Raw genomic sequence first — 20,482 nt, forward strand, 5'->3', positions numbered from 1 at the left:
GCCAGCCGCGAGAAGAAGAAGAAGAAGAAGAAGGGAGAGAGGCAAGCAAAGGACTGCTCGGCTCCGCCAGAGATTAACGAACAATACCATGGACCGCCTAGGGGTTGAGAATTCTACAGATACAGGCGTTTCGTCAGCCGGCAACGTTGATAAGGATCTAGGGAAAGATCAGTCGGTAACAGGGTTGCCAGTTCCAGAAAATATGGACGTACAGGCCATGTTCTCTCAGCTAATCAGCTATATCCAAGCTAGAGATGAAGAAAGAGATCAGAAGACTAAGAGAGAAGAAGAAGAAAGGCGGAAGATAGAGGCTGCCGAAAGGAGAGAAAGAGAAGAAAGATTGGACCGCCGTTTCCAAGTGCTGCTATCCAAAATTGACCAAATGAAGGATTTCCAAATCACGCAACGGAGAAGAAACGAGGACGAAGAGATTCGCCGATTGGAGACAACGTCCAGGGATACGAACCCAACTCCTTTGCTCGTCGCAGCAGACGTGACCAACCAGCTGACCTGTCAATCAGCACCAACTTCCTTGGATCGCCAAGCAGCGCGTGACGTCATCGGCCGGAGCGGGAGTTCGCCGAGCTTGAACGCTTTCGCCCAGCAGGAGACACGCAGTGTTTCCTACACGGAGTCAAATACTCGCGGAATCTTCTCAAAAGTCGGCCTAGATCATTTTCAAACGTACAACCCCGATCACGACGAGGCTTTACCGTCAATGTTCATAAGGGACTTCAAGGAAGATTGTTTGTTGTACGGTGTCGATAGCCCAGACTGCTTGAGGCTAATGCGAAAATTACTCAAAGGGAGTGCAAGGATCTGGCTCGAGCAGCGTAATCCACAATTTAATAGCTTTGAAGAGTTTGAACGAGCATTTCTACAACAGTTTCAAGGTCGCCAGCTAGTAGAACGAAAAATCACTTTACTTAGAAATCGCAGGTTTGATGAGAGCCAGAAAATCACCTATAAACAATTCTTTTGGCAGCGAGTGAGTGATTTCCACGCCCTGAAGCCCGGAATTGAGCCAGTTGAGATGTTAGCCGCAATACGCGCAATGTTTCCGCATTATGTGCAACGTCAGCTAACCGGAGACGCACTTTCCAACCTGGACACGATGTCGATGATTCTTTGCGATTTGGACGCGCTGGAGCAAGAGAAACGAGCATCCTGGGAAAACAAGAATCAGAGAAGAAAGTTTGGAGATTTTGATGAAGGAAGGCAAGGGGGATTCCCGAAAGTAAACTTGGCAACGAACAATAGTCGGAGACAGAACTCTGGGAGGAACAATAGAGAAGCTTATCCCCAGCGACGCCAGTACAGCAATCGCCGCCCACAACAACAACACTTCAGAGACGATAGGGATGGAGAATACGTGAGATGGCAACACTGCCGGGGTCAAAACAACACAAGACAAGATGAGAGGAATCGTGCTGTGAATGCAGTTAGAACAATGGTGACCTCGCAGACTGGTGGTAATTTACCCGACTGGAATAGACCGTCTACTAGCCGTAGCGTGAACCCACTCTCCCCAGATTACCAACCTAGACGAAGTGGACTGAGGCAAGAACAGCGATCTCTGGAGCAGATAACCGATATGCAAGGCCCGACGGGAGACTAGAAGACTCCTTTGCCAGTCCGGCTCATGTCAAAGGAGACACTGAAGAAAATATTGCACTAGAGCCACCCCGATTGTAAAGTAAACAATAGGAAAATTAGAGATTATTTTTTTTATATTAAAAGGCAAAAAATGTAGACATTTCTTATAATTAATGCATGAAGTATGCAAACATATGTGTGAGAGGAAGCAAATTGCAAATCAAATATTTACTTATATCATATTTACCGTATTATTCAGTATTCGCTTTATTATGTATAAAACTACAGGGTGTACCCAAAGTTAGTATGTATGTGGTAATATACGTTGAGATTTTGATGTTAAAATGTACTTTATATTGTATTCTTGTATACTTTATTATATTCGTTTATATTTTCATAATTATAGTACAATTGCAGAAAGTATAACTTCATTCTAATGTTGAGTTAAAAGTTATACAGTCCAGGGTTCGAGTCCCTATTCAGACGCCTATGTGTGCGATCATTAACAAATATCATTAATATGTGGTATGAATTTTTTCCTGTCACTCGCAAGTTCGCTCTGAAAAAAATTCATAATTAAAAGGAGGGGAATGTTATAACGGTCAATATTGAGTGACAAGTAATTAATCTAATTGCCCGTTAGTATGAATTAATTGCAATTGGTAATATTAATATCCGTCGCGAATACAGGTGTCTAGCGAACTGCCTTAGCCAGCACTAGCTTGCTCAACCACCGTTTTTCGCCCGAATTCGGATTTACATGCATTCTTATGGGAATATCAAGAAAAATGCAACTTCTAAACCAATGGACCGAATTGGATGAGATTTTCACCAGCGGAAGACCACATCATGAAAGTACTGATTCCAAGATTTGAGCCTAATCAGAACAGAAATACGGGAGTTATGATTTATTAAAGATTCATCGCTGAATTGACAGGGAGAAGCTACCCTACCGAGTTGTTCCTGCTTTTCGTGACTGAATACAAAAGAGGAAGAGTTAGCCTAATCTCTGCGCGAGGGGCTGCTGCCAGGGGTTAAGGACCTGAGTGAGCATTGGCCAGGATAGGAGGACAACGGTCAAAGCACCAGAAACAATAAACAAGCACCTGATCATAGAGGGTACAGCGTCACTACGTTCAAATCTGAAATAAAAGGGATGATTTGGAACAGTTTTGCACAGTTTGCCTACAATCGCCACCGAAGTGTGAGCTACGCGCGACCTAGCTGCGAGGTCTGGATTTGTTTTCCTCGAGTGAGTGTTTCAGAGCCATGGAGTAGAGCAGAATATAGAACCAGGGGGTCGTCCTCCCCTTGCCGTCAACGCATCCGTGCACATACGTGTGGTTATGTGAGAATAACGCCAGACACGTCCACCCGTGTCAATCGTCCGAAACAACGTCCAAAGTAGTGAAAGTTAATAACATTTGATATCCATGTGAAACCGCGAATGGCTCATCGCGTATGTTCGTCTCATCGCCCAAGTCACGTATCTGTACTTACGAGTGACCGCGAAGAACTGACCTATTATTGCGCAAGTTGTCGTATGGAGTCGACAGTGAACGAGTGAAACCAGGATCCGATGAGGCCAGATGGAGCCGCCGACCGATCCACTTTCGCCAACCAGGATAACCGCGAAGTGCAACCCTGGAGTGCAGATGTCTTCCAGAACTGTAGGACCACTTTCACCCAACCCAGGTCAGAGGGAATGCAGCTAAGGTAAGATCCAACCATGTGCGTGTGTGAGAAAGATGACGACTATCTACCGCGAATCTGCGTGAATCAAATCATTGCATAACTTAAATCAGTGCTATGGCATCCCTAGGCATCTGTTTTCCGGCGGACAATCAATTTAAAGATGAGAGTTTATGTTAACAGCAAACAAAAGTTCATTGAAATATATTTATACCTTCAGAAAAGATAGAAGGGGTTCGCACAAGGAACAATTATTCACTTTATACTTAAAATCCTAAAAGATAAATTGTAATAGGCAATGTAGCCAAGACATAGCAAGAGTATGGTCAAAGTAGTAATTAATCTAACCTTTGTATTTGTCATATTGTCGCAATATGCCATGGAATGAGAGAATGAATGTGAGATAGAGTGAAAGAGGGCAAGATGTACTGTCTATTTATATGTGCTTTAATATATGTGTATATTCAGAAACACCGTAGTATTATGTAACGTCATTTCAGGTATTTAAAATCAAATCCTCCTAGGTTTATTCTCGGTAACTCCGACTGTTAGGCACTTATCCTGACCGTATTATATTTCATGTAATGTTTAATTCGCCCAGCAGGTGAGGCGAGAGATTCTTCGTTGTTGCGTTGCTAAGCTCAGTTCAGTGGAGTTAATTGAGTTAATTAATTAGTTATTAAATTAGCAGCCCGTGACAGATTATTCCTGGTTGGGATGGCTCAAGATAGAGGAGGGTGAATTCTCCTTAACCCCTTTAATCTCGCTCGGCATTAAAATGAATTTTTGTATCTTTGTTCGCAATTTTCACATTTCGAACTCCTGATTTTCCGTTCCATTAAATTCAAGATGGGCGCAGAAGAAGGTCCAGAGCTTTATGTTTCAGAATTGTTATCTGGTCTTAAAATCTGTTTTTTAAATAACCATAAATTCTAAGAAAAACTAAGAAATAAAAACCGTACACAGCGATGTCCATTGAAGCATGAAAACTACGGTTTCGCGCTGCGAGTCAATGCTTATACCCTTATCTGTGATAGAAGTTGACAGCCTTATGCACCGCCCTTGATATTTTTCTGGATCCGCCACTGTTCATACATACACTAGTAGCCATTACTTGGCTCATCTTTATAACATGAACAACTCGTGCGAAATAACTTTTTAAGCAATATATACTTGATGGGACTTTCGGTTGTATCTCTCCCATTCTCTCCCTAGACGCACATTTTCAAAATTATTACTTCGAACACCCAACACCGTGTCTCTTGCATCGGATAGTATAGTCCACGCGTTTACTTCGGTAACATCGAAGAACAAAGGAAACGGCCGCCACAAACGTGGGTGGGGATAAATAGCGAGCGAGTTGTTTTCGTCCAATGACACTCAACCTTCAACCAATGGACGCAGCTGTCATTGTGCTCGTCTACTCCACGTGGAGTCTCAGTTACATTGTTGGAGCTGGTGGGCGCGCTCCGTCGACTTCAAAGCCAGCCGGTCGATAACGTAGCTAGCGCGTCGACTATACCAACACCCATCGATAAACAGCCCAAAGACCAACATGAGAGAATTTAACTTCTCTTAAACTGCAAACTGATATCATGAGCCTTTAACCCTAAAAAAAAGTTGTATTTGGTTACCTCTACGATGCATAACAGTATTAATTAACGTTGTAATGAGTATGTAATGACTTTCTTAAAAAAAAAAAAAATCAAGGTTGGTAGGCTGGACCGTGGTGACGTCATTTAATTGAGCGGAATACTGGCAATTAAACCTTGCTATCCGATATTTGACAGGCTTCTTCCAATTACCAGCTTTTCCGCGGCTTCGCCCTTCTTGCGGAGGGATGAATGCGGTTGCAGCACAGGGAGGGAATGGGGGGGGGGGTTCAGAATCATTTGAGTATTTTACATCAACGTCTAAGGAAAAGCTTACAACAGCTACGTAGAAGAGCCAATCACCGTGGCAAAGTGGTTATCACAGAGCGCTACGACGTCAAGGATCCCAGGTTCGAATCCCGCCCTGGACTGGTGTGTTCTTGTTGAGTGTCCCTTCATCAATTTCATCATATTATCACTCGTACTCATCGTCGCGATTAGCCAAAAGTGGCAGAAAAGCTGCTAAATAACAGAAAACAAATTTAAAAAATCAAGCCACGTAAAAGATAAACTCTTCAGGAGTCACTTAAAAGAAAAATCTTGAAGTAAATTCCTAGGAATTATATTCTGCACCATGTAAATTGAGTAAACACAAAGCGTATCATTTGCACTGTACACGGAGAGGGAAGAGAAAATTGGAAATAAAGAAGAGTGAAGAGGTGAGAGAAAGGCAGAGAAGAAAACAGTAGGGAAAGAGAAACAGAGAGATATGGATAGAAGTGTAAAGACATAGAAAAGGACAGGAAATTAGAGATGAAAAAAGATACAGAAAGAAAAAAAATAGGAGATATAAAGAGAAGAGAAGATTGAGTAGAGGGGAAAGTGGAGATAGAAATTTAAGAGAAAGAGAGAGAATGGGAATGAGAGGATATGGAAATAAAGAGAATCGGAGAGAAATGTAGATCAGGATAGGAGAGGGAAGAAAAATAGGAGAGAGAGAGAAGAATGGAGAGAGAGAAGAATGGAGAGAAAGGAAGACAGAAAATTAGCATTTCATTCTGTTTCGTCAATTATTTGAACATGTTGAATAACATGAAGATGCAAGTGATAAAATTCGATGCATTACTCGCTGTTTCATTGTCTAATCGGTAGTCGACAATTCATTTTCGATCTATCCACCGAAGCTACCAGGTTCGAATCCTGGTCTGCGTGTTCGTTCATCGTCATCGATCATTCAAAAATTGCAGAATATATGATTTAAAATAACTACAAATGCAAAATATAAATGAGCGTAGCGGATTGTATTTCCACGATAAGCGTATAATGTTCTCTCTAACCATTTTAATGATCATTACCTCGTCCAATATGTTGTTCAATCAATTGTAAAAAGCTATAATTCAATATACGTTAGGCATATGCATTACCTCAGTGAAACTTACTTATTCTTTGTAAAGCAAGAGCTTGCACATAAAGTAATCTAATAATGTATTTTGAGTATCAAGAACAGGCTCACTTTCTTACATATATTCATTCCATTTTGCTATCTCTAAACCGAATAATACGTAGAATGCAGCTCTTTAATTGTGTTACAAATTAAAAATATGTTTGTTACATACAATGATGCACGCTATTCTTATACACTTTAAAATATTTTCACAAAGACATATGTGCATATAACTGTGCACATTGAGGAGCAAATTACGTACTACTTTTTATTTATAAAATTTACTAACGTGTTGTCATCCAAACGTATTGTTTGAGGTAACATTGTTTTCATTCCTTGTGTAGAATGTAGTTAACAGTTTATAAAAATACTACACGTTACGAACGAAAACTGTTAAACTAATTATATTGGGCTGACCTCCGTGGCGGAGTGGTTAGCACAGCGCGCTACGACGCCAGGGGTCCCGAGTTGGAATTCCGGCCTGGGCACGAGTGTTCCTTGTGAGTCATCCTTCATCAATTTCATCATATCATCACTCTTCCTTATCTTCGCGATTAGCCAAAAGTGGCAGAAAAGCGAACTAAAATAAACCAAATCAATTAATTAATTCTATTGAAACTTCAATGTTAAAACGAAAGAAATTAAGTGTTGATCTTCAATTATACGAGGGGCGTAAAGGGTGACCTGTTAAGGCACCCAAAAGTCAACCCCACTTCTCCGTAGTACAACCCTGTATGCAGGGCAACGAGGCTCCGGCGTCTGGATTCGCGGCCAAGATGTGTTCTTCTGCGATCGTCCTTGTGTGTGCTGACTGCTCATTTACAGCCTCAGCTTTAACAGGTAAGGATATTTTATCCTTGGAAACAGTGTAGTTTTTTAGTTCTTGTTAAGGTAATAATTAATTAATTTTAAACTTGAGTGAGGAAGTTTTTTAACATTCATATTTTCTTATCTTCTTAGGGGCCTGTCCTCAATTTTGTTTAACTTAAGAGGCTTATCCTTGTATTGTGAGACGGGCAAAAGTAGCCTATGTGCTGATATGCCCATAATATGAAAATCAATTAATCAATTAATTCAATTATTAAATATTAATGGCTGCCTACTTATAAAATCGTTTGCATTCAGAAGGGAAAAAAGGCAGAGCAAATAAGAGATCAAATAGTTTATTTCGCATTGAAGTAGAGAAATTTAACATTATAGAAATGTGGTAGTGGTAAATAATGTACATTTTTGAAAACAACATTCAGAGCCTTTTTAAACATCTTGAGTTACAACCAAAAGAAATTTCAACGCCCTTTTTGGAAATTTGAGTCGCCAAATGGAGATTGGAGATTGGTTGACGTCTACCTCCGTCTTCTGTTTTGCTTCTCGTGCTTCTTTCGAAGGAACTCCCGGATGTTGAATTTAGGGCGTCTGAAGTACCCCACGTTCACGGCCGCCCTCGCAACTGCAACAGGCGCAGCACGAGCGATCGGAGCCTGTCGAGGAGCGGGTTTCTGCTTCAGGAGATCTTCTATCTCGGCCTTCCTTTCCTCTTGCAACTTCTTCATTTCCTCGACCTCCTTCGGGAATAGCTCGCAGAACGTCTTGTCGCTGCAGTTGAAATGCAAGCTTCTTGCAGCATACTGCCTCTTTTCCAGCTCGGTACTTTCGACGCTGCCGACCGTTTGGGTGCTCTCGTCCATAAAACTCAACAGACCCATCAAGATGGTCGACACGTTCCAGGCAGGGTTCCACTGCTCCGGGTGAAAGTCGGTGACGTTCAGGCATATCGGAGTGTCCGTCTTCAATCGCCCGTTAGGCGTTATCATCGAGATGGTAGGTGGCTTGAACGGGAACTGGGGCGGGAATGTTAGTTTCCCGTGGTAGTATCCGCCAGCGAACGGAGTATCTGCTTGTCCCTTAAGAACGTACCTCCATTCCAACATGTCTGAAGGAAGGGGCTCGGCATTGAAATGTTTTGCGATTTCCTCATCGTTCTTGATCAGCTTGTAGTCAAGTTTCAGGCGGGCGATAGCGTTCGTCTTCGGATTCATTCCGATGTTGAGGTTGCCTTAAGGATCACGATGCGAGCGTACGCCTTGTCTCCGTAACCTGGTACTTAGTAACGGCATCAAACAATATCTTCAAGTCCAACCATTGTTTCCCTCCTTAACCGATTGTTAAATTTCTGCACGTTCTTGTTCGGAGATGCAAAGCTTAATTCGCTTATTAAAACTTTATAGCAAACTGCTGAACTCCTATGCCTAAAAAAGAGCTTTAAGTGGTCGATTCACAATCTTGCCCCTCAAAATTTCCGGGTTTAAATCCTGTCTTGAGTTACCTTCATCAATTTCATCCAATCATTGCTCATTCTTAATGTCGTGATGAGCGAAACAAATGCACAAAAGCGAAGTAAATTATGACAATACAAACTGCCAATCGAAAGTTCCACACAGCTAATTCTACCACTCTGGGATTCAAACCTGTGACTCATTCATTACATAGCGATAGCATCAAACACTCCTAGATGAGAAAGGCCCTTTAAAATTTAAAGACAATGCATACATATGACTGAGCAATTAAATATATTGCTATGCTAAATATAAAATAAAAAATCATGTAAGATTATACAGGGTGGCGCACGAAAAACCGGTCCGGGTCAGCAGCATACCCTGTACGTAGTCTCTTTCAATTTTGGGATTTTTGGAGCCTATTTTAGGAACCTGAAAGCACACTTTTTAGAACTCAAAAATCGAGGTCTACTCATATCAATCAGTGTAGTCTGCCATAAACGGTACGAAAATCGAAGATTCGGAGAAAATCTCTGCCCGTTGAGCAGCGAATACTCTCTCACACAAATATCCTCCTTATCCTTGTAAAGGTCTGATCTGGTCCCTAGCGTACCTCAAACCGACGCTTTTTATAGGAGCCAAGTTAGCAAGGAGAGTTTCCCATCGCAGACCGAAATTTTTTTTATTGGAACGACTCACTTTGTTTTCAAACGAGAACAGTAGCTTAGCATTGAGAAATCTAACGGTGAGCATAGTGTAATCAAAGAAGAGCAATCATTTCATACACTTGCAGACAGTGTTGAATCCAGTCACTCTCCTCCGGGAGGGAGGATTTGAAACGTCCCTGGGGAATGTCCATAGGCACAAAATTATAATAGTGTTAAAAACAATATCTTTGAATGTAATTAAATTAAGTTTAAATTTCGACAAGACTACAAAAGCACGTCACAACCACTCCAGAGCAATCTGTTGACTACATAAACTTTAAAATAACTGGAAGAAGTTGAAATTCGTTACAACAATAAAAACTTACATCATACCAGCCCTGCCGCTCTGCACGTGCCCATGTTGAGTTTCAGTGCCTAACGATAATTAAAATTGGTACATTATTTTGACTTTTAATTACAAAGAGGACTGAATCAGTGCTTATTCTTATTACGAAAAAGAAAAGGTAAGGTACATGAAAGAAACTCAAAGTGGACATAGTTGCCAAATTTCTTAGCTATTTTCCAGTGACGAAGCGTGGTCTTAAGGGTATGCGATACAATTTCCACGGGAGTCTTCCCAAGCCCTTCCGTCCATGGCAGTGTGCCAACTTAGCTCTCTTGGAGCCAGATCTGGCTCTTTCGTTCACTCTAGCCGGACCATGTGGCCGAGTGGTTAGCACATGGCGCTGCGACGCCAAGGGTCCCGGGTTCGAATCCCGCTCGGGCTTGGTTGTTTGCGAATGTCTATTCATCAATTTAATCACTCATCCCCGTCTTCGTAAATTAGCCAAGAGGCACAAAACGCGAAGTAAAATAAACTAAATCAATCAATCAGTCTTTCGTGCACTCATTCGGCTGTGAACTGGGACGCTAACTCCCCGTGCCCCTCTATGCCGACCCACATAGACCACCTTTCGTCATAATTATATATTTTGCACGTGACGTGATATTGTTATATTGGCTGAGTTGCCCCACTCTCTCTTATCTCCCCAGCTACTTCTTTATAGCGCAATGCTAGACGTGAAAATGACATAATATTGTTAGCAGGGAATTCTTTACTTTCGATTTCATACCACCATCGGTGGATTATTGAGATGGGCGATGCCGCCGGATCTAGATGTTTAAAACTAAGAATAAATTGTCATCAATTTAGAGTTAACGATAATAGCAGTGCCCCACCCCTTTGACAACTAACATCACCCTAGAAGGCGCTTTATCCAGCCATCGTAAATCTAGCTCCATGAGAGTCAGTTTTAACTCCATTTAAGGTGAAATTTAGTTCTTTTATGCCCATCAGGTTTGGCAACACTGCCAGGAGGCAAGGAGAAAAGCATTGATCATATGGGAGTATGATTTGATTCATTCTCTTGTGGATATAAAATTTCCGATGGAATAGAAAGAGATGTCAACGGGAAGAGGACAGTTTGAAGATGCATTTCACCAGCGGAAAAGTCGAAACTTCCATTTGATTAGCCGTAACTTGATGTTGAAGTTGATTCTCCATAAGGAATACATGGGATTCCGAAAATTATTATTCATCATATTTTTCAAACATCGTGTCCAGCTTAATAATCAACATAACAAAATGTTTGCACTTGCAACATGGAGAGAAATTCATACTCTTGGATACACCCAGGGTTTGTTTTAGTAGCAGTGCCCATTCGGGCGATACTGAAATAAATGCACAATTGGTGCGTAATTGTATCTCCTCGCGGCAAGCAATGCAGTACTCCGAAAAATGGGGAGGGAGGTAAATAAATTATACAGCCCATTGCCCCAGTTTTCCTAGGAAAGAGAGGACATTTTAAATAATAATAATAATAATAATAATAATAATAATAATAATAATAATAATATATCCCCCAACTCCTCTCTCAACGGCAATGTTGCTAAGTTCAAAATTCTTGTCACGTTATTGATATAGAAAAAATACTTGCTATTACTTACAGCTTCCCGTACGCAATTTGAAATATCCATCTTTGTTTTGGTAAATTCACAATGCACCAAACAAAAGAGAACGCTCACTTCAACCACTCGTTCTTCCCACACAAATGGAAAATATTCCGAAAAGATCGGAAACTAACAGAAAAGTGATATCAACCTCGTTATAAAAATTAATGTTCACGGGAGAGTAAAAGAAATGACATGAAGCTTAAAATTAATTAAGCTTTGGAATAATAGGTTATTACAACAGGAAGAACATGCGCTGGTTCTTCTTGTTAATAATGTATTATATTAAAAAATAATAATAATATTTCGAGTTGGATAGCATTTATGATTTAACGTTTTTGCTACTTGCAGGTCTCAGAAGATAGTTTCATTGCTTTTTTTTTACATACGTTTTAACGAAAAAAACATCAGTTTATTGTTTGTATAGAAACTCACGATAAATATCGTGTAAATTATTTGGTAGTTGTCAACACTGTTGTGGCGTTGTAATTTGAGATCAGAGAGGTGTGAAGTGGACAACAGCCTGCTGTTCTGCAGATTCCAGCGCTCTCCAGTGCCTGGGACACCATGTTTGTCTTAACCCGCCTGAACGTCGACATTATTGACACGTTTTACAAATCGAATGCTTTAAAGTTTGTCTACATGGAATTTGGAACAGTTATAATAATTTATTTCAATAATTCTGTGTTTATAATAAAGCAAATATTCATCTGTTTTCGATAAGCCGAAAAGCTCCGAAAAGCAGAGCTTTTATTAGTGGTTTGGGGACCGTACCTTCACCAGCATCTACCCTTCGCCATATGATACTTCTGGAGCGTTAGGTTCCCGCGCAATGGCTGCAAGCAGAGAGGTTGCTGCTGAGAGAGTTTGTGGCCGTAAAATTTCGCGAAATCGAGTCGGATAGAAACTAAATAATGCACTCAACGTAAAGTGCATTAAATGATATTTTATTAGTGCAAGCAGTGCTCGTATATCTTCGCCACTGCTATTGTCCCAATGTACTACCGACTTACTGAAATTTTCGGACTTTTCTATATCCGGGGGGTATCCCCCTGGTCACCCACCGAATTCACCACTCCTGGGGAACACATATTGTGTCGCAGCCCTAATGGCTAGGCACTGGCTTATTCATGCCCCCCAAAAAAGACTACGCCTGAGGTACAAACGTGACCAGATCAAATAACCAAAACTAAATATGTTTATAGACCCGTAACCGTTGTGATTGAGAATGTCAGACACAAGGTAAGATGGAACTTACCCTGAAAGCACGCAGAGTCTCAACCCCCCTTCCACCCCTTCTCTCTCTCTCTCTCAAGACCTCCAGCTCTCCTCTGAAAGCGATCTGACCCTTTTCCGATCACCACCGTTCCGTTTTGTCCTGTGCGTACATATTTCAAAATCGTACCACATTCACTCCGGCGTTTACCTGCGAGACTCTTTTCTCATTATCTTTCAGTTGCGAGACTCATACCTGCACCGAATATACAACATATTATGAGATTCTTATACTTGCAGCCAGCTTGCAACAAAATACCAAAAATCAATGAAAATCATTTCGATATTTAGAAATTTTATTTTAATTAATAGTTTTAAATGTATCTGGAGGGGGGGGGCACCCCTCCACCCTTTCCTTTAATTCGCTCATGGTTTTACTATAAAGTTAAGTACTGTTCATTAGAATACTGAGAAGTTAAACAGAGCGTGGTTGTGACAGTTCATGCCACCTCGTAGGAATATGACGTCATCTTCACTTACCTTAAAGCACACGCAGAGAGAGAACGGCAGAGTGAAGAACACAAGCACCCATGAGAGGGCGGTCAGAATAAATCCGCAGCATCCCACATCTGTGTCTCCTTCATCGGCTGGAAGAGAGAGAAATAAACATTTAGTCAAGCGAGGAAAACCAAGTAACCACAGGGAGTTGACTTTTGCTGGACCGAATTTCTTATGGTCGAGTAACATCCTACCAACGTTCAGTTAATCATAATACTTTCACGGTCAGACTGACGATCCGGCACTCTTGTGATAAGAAGAATCTACCTGGTACAATCATCTCAAAAACTGGGAAGTTTTAGATGACTCTATCCTCCTCTAGTTCAATCTTGATTGACAATGAAATTAGTCCAAAAAACTCGATCATAGATGACAGCACATGATCAATAAGTTTTATTCATTGTAAAAATGAGGTAATAGTAAAAAACTGACAACTATTTTATGTACTTTTTTACGCGGTAATTGACTTCTAAAAGATATTGGAAAAATGCATTGTGTGATTAACTTTGCAATAATAAATCACAGTTTAAATTCAGCTCCTCTAATGAATAAACTCTTTATGTGCATGAAATCTTAAGGAAGGTACTATGGAAGTCTCCCTGAAGGGGCTTCATCTGGCTTTATCTGGATCTGGCTCTCAAGGAAGGACTGTCGCCTGGCCAAGACCAATCCTCAGGGGCCACAAGGCATACTACGGTATGAATTGCTGTCCCAGGAAAGGTCAAACGCTGGAAAGCGACAGTTGCCGGTTGACTAAGGTCGGGCACCAACAATCTGACAGCATTTTCCCTTTCTTTTTCATTTTTCTTTTGTCATTAGATGTTCTAATAATGCCGTTGTCTTCCAGAAGTATGTATTGATGAGTAGTGGAGGCTAAGAATAATGTTATTACTTGTAAATTCCTGGGCTTGTTTAGAGATAATTGTTAATTATATGAAAGGAACACTCCAATCAATATCTATCTTCGATGTCAGTATTTTGAGCCTCTCCGAAGGACGTAGTGGTATCGTCGAGTTGGTGTTTTAAGTCCACTTTATGCACAGTAAGCCTATATTCTTCCACCGGGTATCGAACCCGGGACCCCTTGATTACAAGGCGACGCTACAACCACTTCGCCATCGGGCAGGCCTTGTAACAAAGGCGTCCCGGATTCGATGCCCAGTAGAGGCACACAGTGTTTCGATCCTACTTTAAACTGTAGGCCCAGTCTCATTAACCTTACTGTGCATAAACAAACAACATAAACATCTCAACGAACAAAAAATATTCCAGACTGTTAAAGAAGAAACTAATTAACAATTAATACGAACGCGCTGACAGAAACAATGGGCAGGAAAGTCCTTTTCATAAGTCACGTGATTTTGTTTTGTACTTCATTGTTAGAGTGGAGAAGAATAACTGCAAGGCTGCTGAAGCATTTTCACTATACAATGCTTGTAAGTCACTGTTGCATCAGCTGTTTCGTTGTGCAACGTGACGTTTCTATCACAATTAGGCAACAGCTGATGACACCTCGTGGTGACAGTGACAAGAAGCGTCCTATTAGAAATCGATCACATCTTTCATTTTTTTCGTAAATAGTCATTATCGAACCGTCATCACTGGACTTTTCGCCTGTCAACACAGAAGACACCAGGCTGTCGTTATCAACTTTGATCAGCTCCACTCCTTACTCACCATGCAGTGTATTCAAGTAGACAGACTTATACCAATGTATAGGGCTACTTTGAAAGGTTACTTTTTCTAGAGGGCAAATAGGTGAAAGCTACCATTCATTAACTCTGAAAATTAGGAGTATTACATATGAATCAATCATGTGTGCGTTTGTATGTATGTATTTGTTTTCCCATGTAACAGGACTTTTGCCTCACCCTGTATTTGAAAATAACATGTGGGCTAAATGATAACCATCTGGTGCTATTATACAGAGTAAATAAGAAAATAAGGCACTGAAAGATAGAGAATGGTACTTCACAGTTATCAGCCAATAGCAGTGGCGGGGATTGGTTCCAACACTAGGGGGGGCAAGGTTCAAAATGTGGGGGGAGGGCAAGAACAGTTTGCTTTCCCTTGGTACATAAGGTTTCGTATAGTGCAGGGGCAAGAGTGGCAAAAAGTGGGAGGGCAACTGCTCCTTCACCCCACCGTAATCGCCGCCACTGGCCAATAGGATTAATGATTGGTAATGTGAGAATGTCGTCACATATTCATAGTCTATTAAATAAACATTACCTACACAAAGTGGGTGCCATGCACATCCAATAACTGATAGGCATATTTATGTATGATATGTGTGTACTACACACTATCCCCTCACAATAAATCCAAATACGTCTTTTATTTTCAAAACTGTATTGTTAAGGAAACATAAACTTCAAACTGTAGGTCCAGTTCCCATTAGCGTGAGCACTAAGTGACCTTACAACAAGCTTTAACGCTCGCACACACACACACACACACAAACAAACACGCACACGCACATTTAATTAATTTGTCGTTTCTCCTTTAATCTAACACATGTGCAGAGTTATGGCTCTTTCCAGTCTTACGGCGGGATGTCTATATGATGGCAAGAGAAGTGGGGAGCGGGGAACCGACCAATCCAGCGCGATAAGAAACGCAGCAGCCTGTAGAACTAGGTGCACGTAGTAGTTCCTCCCCTCGACGTCGTAACTCTCGGCGCCACCGCTGTTGTCTGGTTGGTCTGCCGCGTATTCCCCGCTTCCCACTTCCTTTGCCAGGATATAGAGAGCCCACCGTGAGAGTAGAAAATACCTATAGTTCAGATTCATAATACCGCTAGCGCTGTAGACAACAAGCTACTATCCTTTCGACCAACAAGCTGATGCGCAGAAGGACAAGAAGCCTTTGCTACTATAACAGACTCGCATCGAATGTTCCTTTTAAGATATGACAAGGGATCCTACAAAGACAGGACATCCTATCATTTTTCGATCCGGGACCGTATTGATAAATTGAACAGCTTTTATACAAAGCTGGGCTCCGTTGGGATTAAATACACAGACATTTGCATGTGCTATGTCAAAGGACTTGACATGTTAAGCATTGCATCCCGATTCTCCTTAAAAGATTAAGGCCGTCTCAGGTGCTTTCTTTCCTCTTTGTGTTTCCATTTGACCGTCTTGCCTTTCTTGTAAAGCCCCTCGCCAAATATTTTATAAGGCTACGTCACGCAAGAGAATCACGAATAGGATAAGAACACGGTTTCAGAGAGAGCAGGAAGGGAAGAATTGATGTTTTGACGTTGCCGTTTGGTAGCTAGAGTTAATCATACATTATTGCCTGTTATTTATAGCAGTTACTCAGTTATTCTCACCTTACGGATTACCACACTTGAACTTCTTTGTTGTTGACTCATACTCCAAGATGGTGCCTGTAGGTCAAAGTTTAACGTAGTAGTCTGTTAGCCATTGTTGCCAAATGTATGTTTGGTGGTCTTGATCTTGTCTGGATCTGAAATACCTGTTCCCCTATGTGTCAGTTCACTTGACTGCTTTGTAATCAGTGAAAATTGTAAATATTACTTGTTTAATGACAGTCGCGGCAAGAAAAGCATTAGAAATATGTAACAAATTAAAGAAACTTACTTAGTGTTAATTATACTAAGAATTATATTGATTATAATTCTGTTAAAGAACGGCGTTTACAAATAATTTTATATGTTTCTATTGTATGAAAGATTACTATTATGGCCAACACATGTACAGTCACGGACACATCTGGGTTGCAATGATCCAATTGACTTTCAATAGAATCATTACAACCCAGAAGTGTCCGTGACTGTACATGCTATAATGTATCCATTATGTCCGACAGGCTGTAATTTAGGTACGAGTAAAACGCACACTTGAAAGAAAGGCAATAACACGCTCCCATTTTGCATAGCCATTCGGAAAAATATGTGCTACCATTTTGAACGTAGATACGAGTATATCAAATTATCTCTTCCATATTAGCTTTTGGGATAATCTCCTATTCTTCCATGTGAAGGAAATAAAATTTCATAATGACATTCTTATAAATCGCAATTTCACATATTTAGTCAATATGACAACACGTGATAATACTTTGAGAGTGTAGTGGCAAACGCTTGAATTGGAAATTGTTAGCTGGGGGGATGTTTTGGTCGAACCTTGGAATCCTCCCCCCCAACTTTCAGCACTGGTGGTAACGCTATCACATTTAATCTAGTAGTCTCGGATTCATTCCCCAATGGAGCCTCATGAAACAATGGTTCGGATCCCACTTTAAACTGTATACTCTGTCTCAGTTATCTCTGGAGTAAGACAGCACATTACAGTAGAGAAGGGATGGGGGAATAGAGTGGGCAGAGCGAAGCGAAGTGTTCATTGGTGGAGCCGTCTCGCGTCACTACTTGCGCAGAGACTGATTTTCGTTCACTTGCTCCAAAGACAACCGGGACAGACTGTAGGTCCGGTCCTGATTAGCCTATCCGAGCAAAATTGGACTTAGAGAAAACTCAAGCACGCACTATAACATCCCCGAAATATTGCGTAAGAAGCATTCTTCCATTCGCCCTGTTTCAGCACCGCTAACGATGCCTACAAAAGGTCTACTTAGCAGATTAAGTCTGAATAGGCATAATGGCGCTCGTGTAGAATTCATAATGACGGCCGTTGAAAGTTTTGCAATGCTTCCGTGGAAAATGTACCTACTTAACTTCCTCTACGTGGGCATCTGGTACATCGATGACGCAATATTGCTGAAGTAATGGTGTAATGTTCCTTTACCTTAGCAACCCATCCCATCCAATGTCAAAGAGCTGAACGGACACATCGCAGGGTTCTACAAATGCTTGGAGCGTTTTCAAATATATATTTTTAACTATAGTATTAGATGTGTGTTAGAATGTGATGTTACAAAGTTTTATTTCCCCTATTCCATCGTGATGTTCGCGAATCTTTAAACACCAGACTGTCAAACCGATGGGTCGGTCGTTTGTGGAAATGATGATCAACAACTGCTGTCATGGCCTCCACGCTCCCCTGACTTAACTCCGTGTGACTTTTTTGTGTGGGGTTATGTGAAGGATTTAGTGTTTGTGCCTCCATTGCCGAGTGATCTAGCAGAACTGCGGGCTCGCATAATTAGTGCTTTTGATCGAATTGATAGGGACTTGCTGCATCGCGTTTCGGAAGAACTTGGTTGAGGAGTTGATGTTTGCACAATCACGAAGGAGGGGGGGGGGCATATCGAACACTTGTAATGTGCCACAAAACTTGTTGATTTCCTCTACAAAACTATAAAGTTACTTCATTATACGTTCAATAATGCACGTATAGTAACTTCATAAAACCGCTTCAATCCTTTGTAGACACCCTGTACATGTAATTATCAAGAAGCCTAACTAACAAGGAAATTTGGTTACCACCGCGCATTCTATTACAGTTAACCAGTGTTCGAGAAGTTACTTTCATAAGTAACCCAGTTGCAGTTACTGATTTTAAAAGTAACTCAGTTGCAATTACTCATTTTAAAAGTAACTCAGTTGCAGTTACTCATTTTAAAAGTAACCCAGTTGCAGTTACTCATTTTAAAAGTAACCCAGTTGCAGTTGCTCGGCACATGTGGCCATTTTTAACACTTCAAAGTATGCGAGAATCTTATCTAAAATCCTTACCTGAAAGTTGAAAAATGGGTGCAATAAAAACACCCGAGAAAGGATGAATGTGCAAAGTTGAAATGAACTTGCACAGGGCATGCATTCCACATTAAAACGGCAAGGAAACATTAAAACGTTCCTTAGATCCAATGTAAAAAGACCATGGTTCTCTAAAAGGCAAAATCATTACTTAAAACACTGCCATATCTCTCAACACGGGGGCAGTTGCCCACCACCTTTTGTCTATCAAGAACGCAGGTGGGTTACGATACTCTTTAGTAGTCAGCCCTCATTTTGCTATCTTTTCCTGCCGTTCATGTTCTTTTTTTTGGAATACTTTGCCAAAGTGGAGAGGAAGATGACGCACACAACCCCCCTTGGACACACCACTGGATTCCAGCTACTTTGTGAAGCATCTGGGACTAAGTGCGATCGAACACACTAATTATGAATCGTACTCAACTAGTTTACGCTTTATTCTCGATTGGCACAGTGGCCTCCCGATGGCGCACTGGTAGCGTCATCGCCTTGTAATCAAGGGGTCCCGGGTTCGATACCCGGTGGAGGCACTTAGTGGTTTGGATCCCACTTTAAACTGTAGGTCCAGTCCCGATTAGCCTTACTGTGCATAAAGTGGACTTAAAACACCAAATCGATTGGCACATATCGGTTAACAGCATCTAATCTGTAACACGATCACATTTGTCCTTGAACTAGAGCAAGCAGCCTCCGCGGCTGAGTGTTGCGATGCTTGGGTGTTTTTTTTTTTATGTTAGTTCTGTCTTTTATTTACGTCACCAATTCGTCATTCTTCCTCATCGTTGTGATGAACGTAGAGACCTATTATTTGTCCGTTGTAAGAATGAAATCAATGTCAACAAATTCACCGTGGCTTGTCAGAAATCCTATTGGTTATTAGAATCATGACCGTAGACAGGAAATGTTTTCGGGGGGGGGGGTTCATCCATAATTGTTCCCATGGGCGTCGCGAGAAATTTGAATAATAGTAATAATAACAATAATTATACAATAATAATTAAAATTTCATAATAATAAAACAATTTTATTCCATAATAATAATAGGCCTAATAATAATAACAATTATTATTATTATTATTATTATTATTGTTGTTGTTGTAACCGCCCCTGTTGTTGTTATATCCTTGACGGGGCTTACTCAATCTAGCAGACGAGTGAATATCCAGCACAAGTTGTTGTTTTTTTTTGGTTTTTTTTTACGTTTCATACAGTGTGTACTGAAATCCACAATTATTATAGTTTGTTATTAAATTTTAGATACCTTCAAGAAAAAGCTTTAAAAATCTGATGAAAATTTTAGTCACAATGTTTTTGTTGTTTGACCTTAAAACTTAATTTTTGGAATTTTGAAAAGTGTGGAACCAGTTATTATTTTTAAAAAAACTTAGCCTGGTGCATGGATTGTCTCAATCGCGAATGTAATGCGCTACGAAATTCGAGATCCATTAATCCAACCAGTGGCGTACGCAAGGGGGGTGTTACGGGGTTTAAACCCCCCCCCCTTGAGCTTGTGGAAAAAAATTAAATGGCCAATTTTTCACAGTGAAACATCTGGGACAATAATATTACTATTACTACTTGTACTACTACTACTACTACTACTACTACTACTACTACTAATAATAATAATAATAATAATAATTTGAATTATTATTTCCATGCAGCATGGAGAAAAGCAGAGCATTCCAAACACATGCGTCTCTCAGAGTGATGCTTTGAAAATAAACACGAGTTTATGAGGTTAGGTTAGGTTAACTATGATTTAAAGGAGA

General features: G+C 40.8%; 1 protein-coding gene and 1 pseudogene across 14 annotated transcripts in view; both read right to left on the reverse strand.

Annotated features, from left to right (window-relative positions):
• Window positions 1-20,482, reverse strand: part of LOC145998865 (band 7 protein AGAP004871) — a 280,450-nt gene that overhangs the window by 73,806 nt on the left and 186,162 nt on the right. For all 14 annotated transcript variants that reach the window (XM_083135548.1, XM_083135546.1, XM_083135545.1 and 11 more), the window contains one exon: window positions 13,010-13,116. In XM_083135548.1, coding sequence (XP_082991674.1) covers window positions 13,010-13,116 — 107 coding nt within the window. The remainder of the gene's footprint in view (window positions 1-13,009; window positions 13,117-20,482) is intronic.
• Window positions 7,478-8,415, reverse strand: LOC145998535 (ubiquitin-conjugating enzyme E2 J2 pseudogene; annotated as a pseudogene).

The sequence above is a fragment of the Lepisma saccharinum genome, chromosome 14 (genome assembly GCF_977018435.1).
Source record: "Lepisma saccharinum chromosome 14, izLepSacc3.1, whole genome shotgun sequence".
NCBI classification, from domain to species: domain Eukaryota; kingdom Metazoa; phylum Arthropoda; class Insecta; order Zygentoma; family Lepismatidae; genus Lepisma; species Lepisma saccharinum.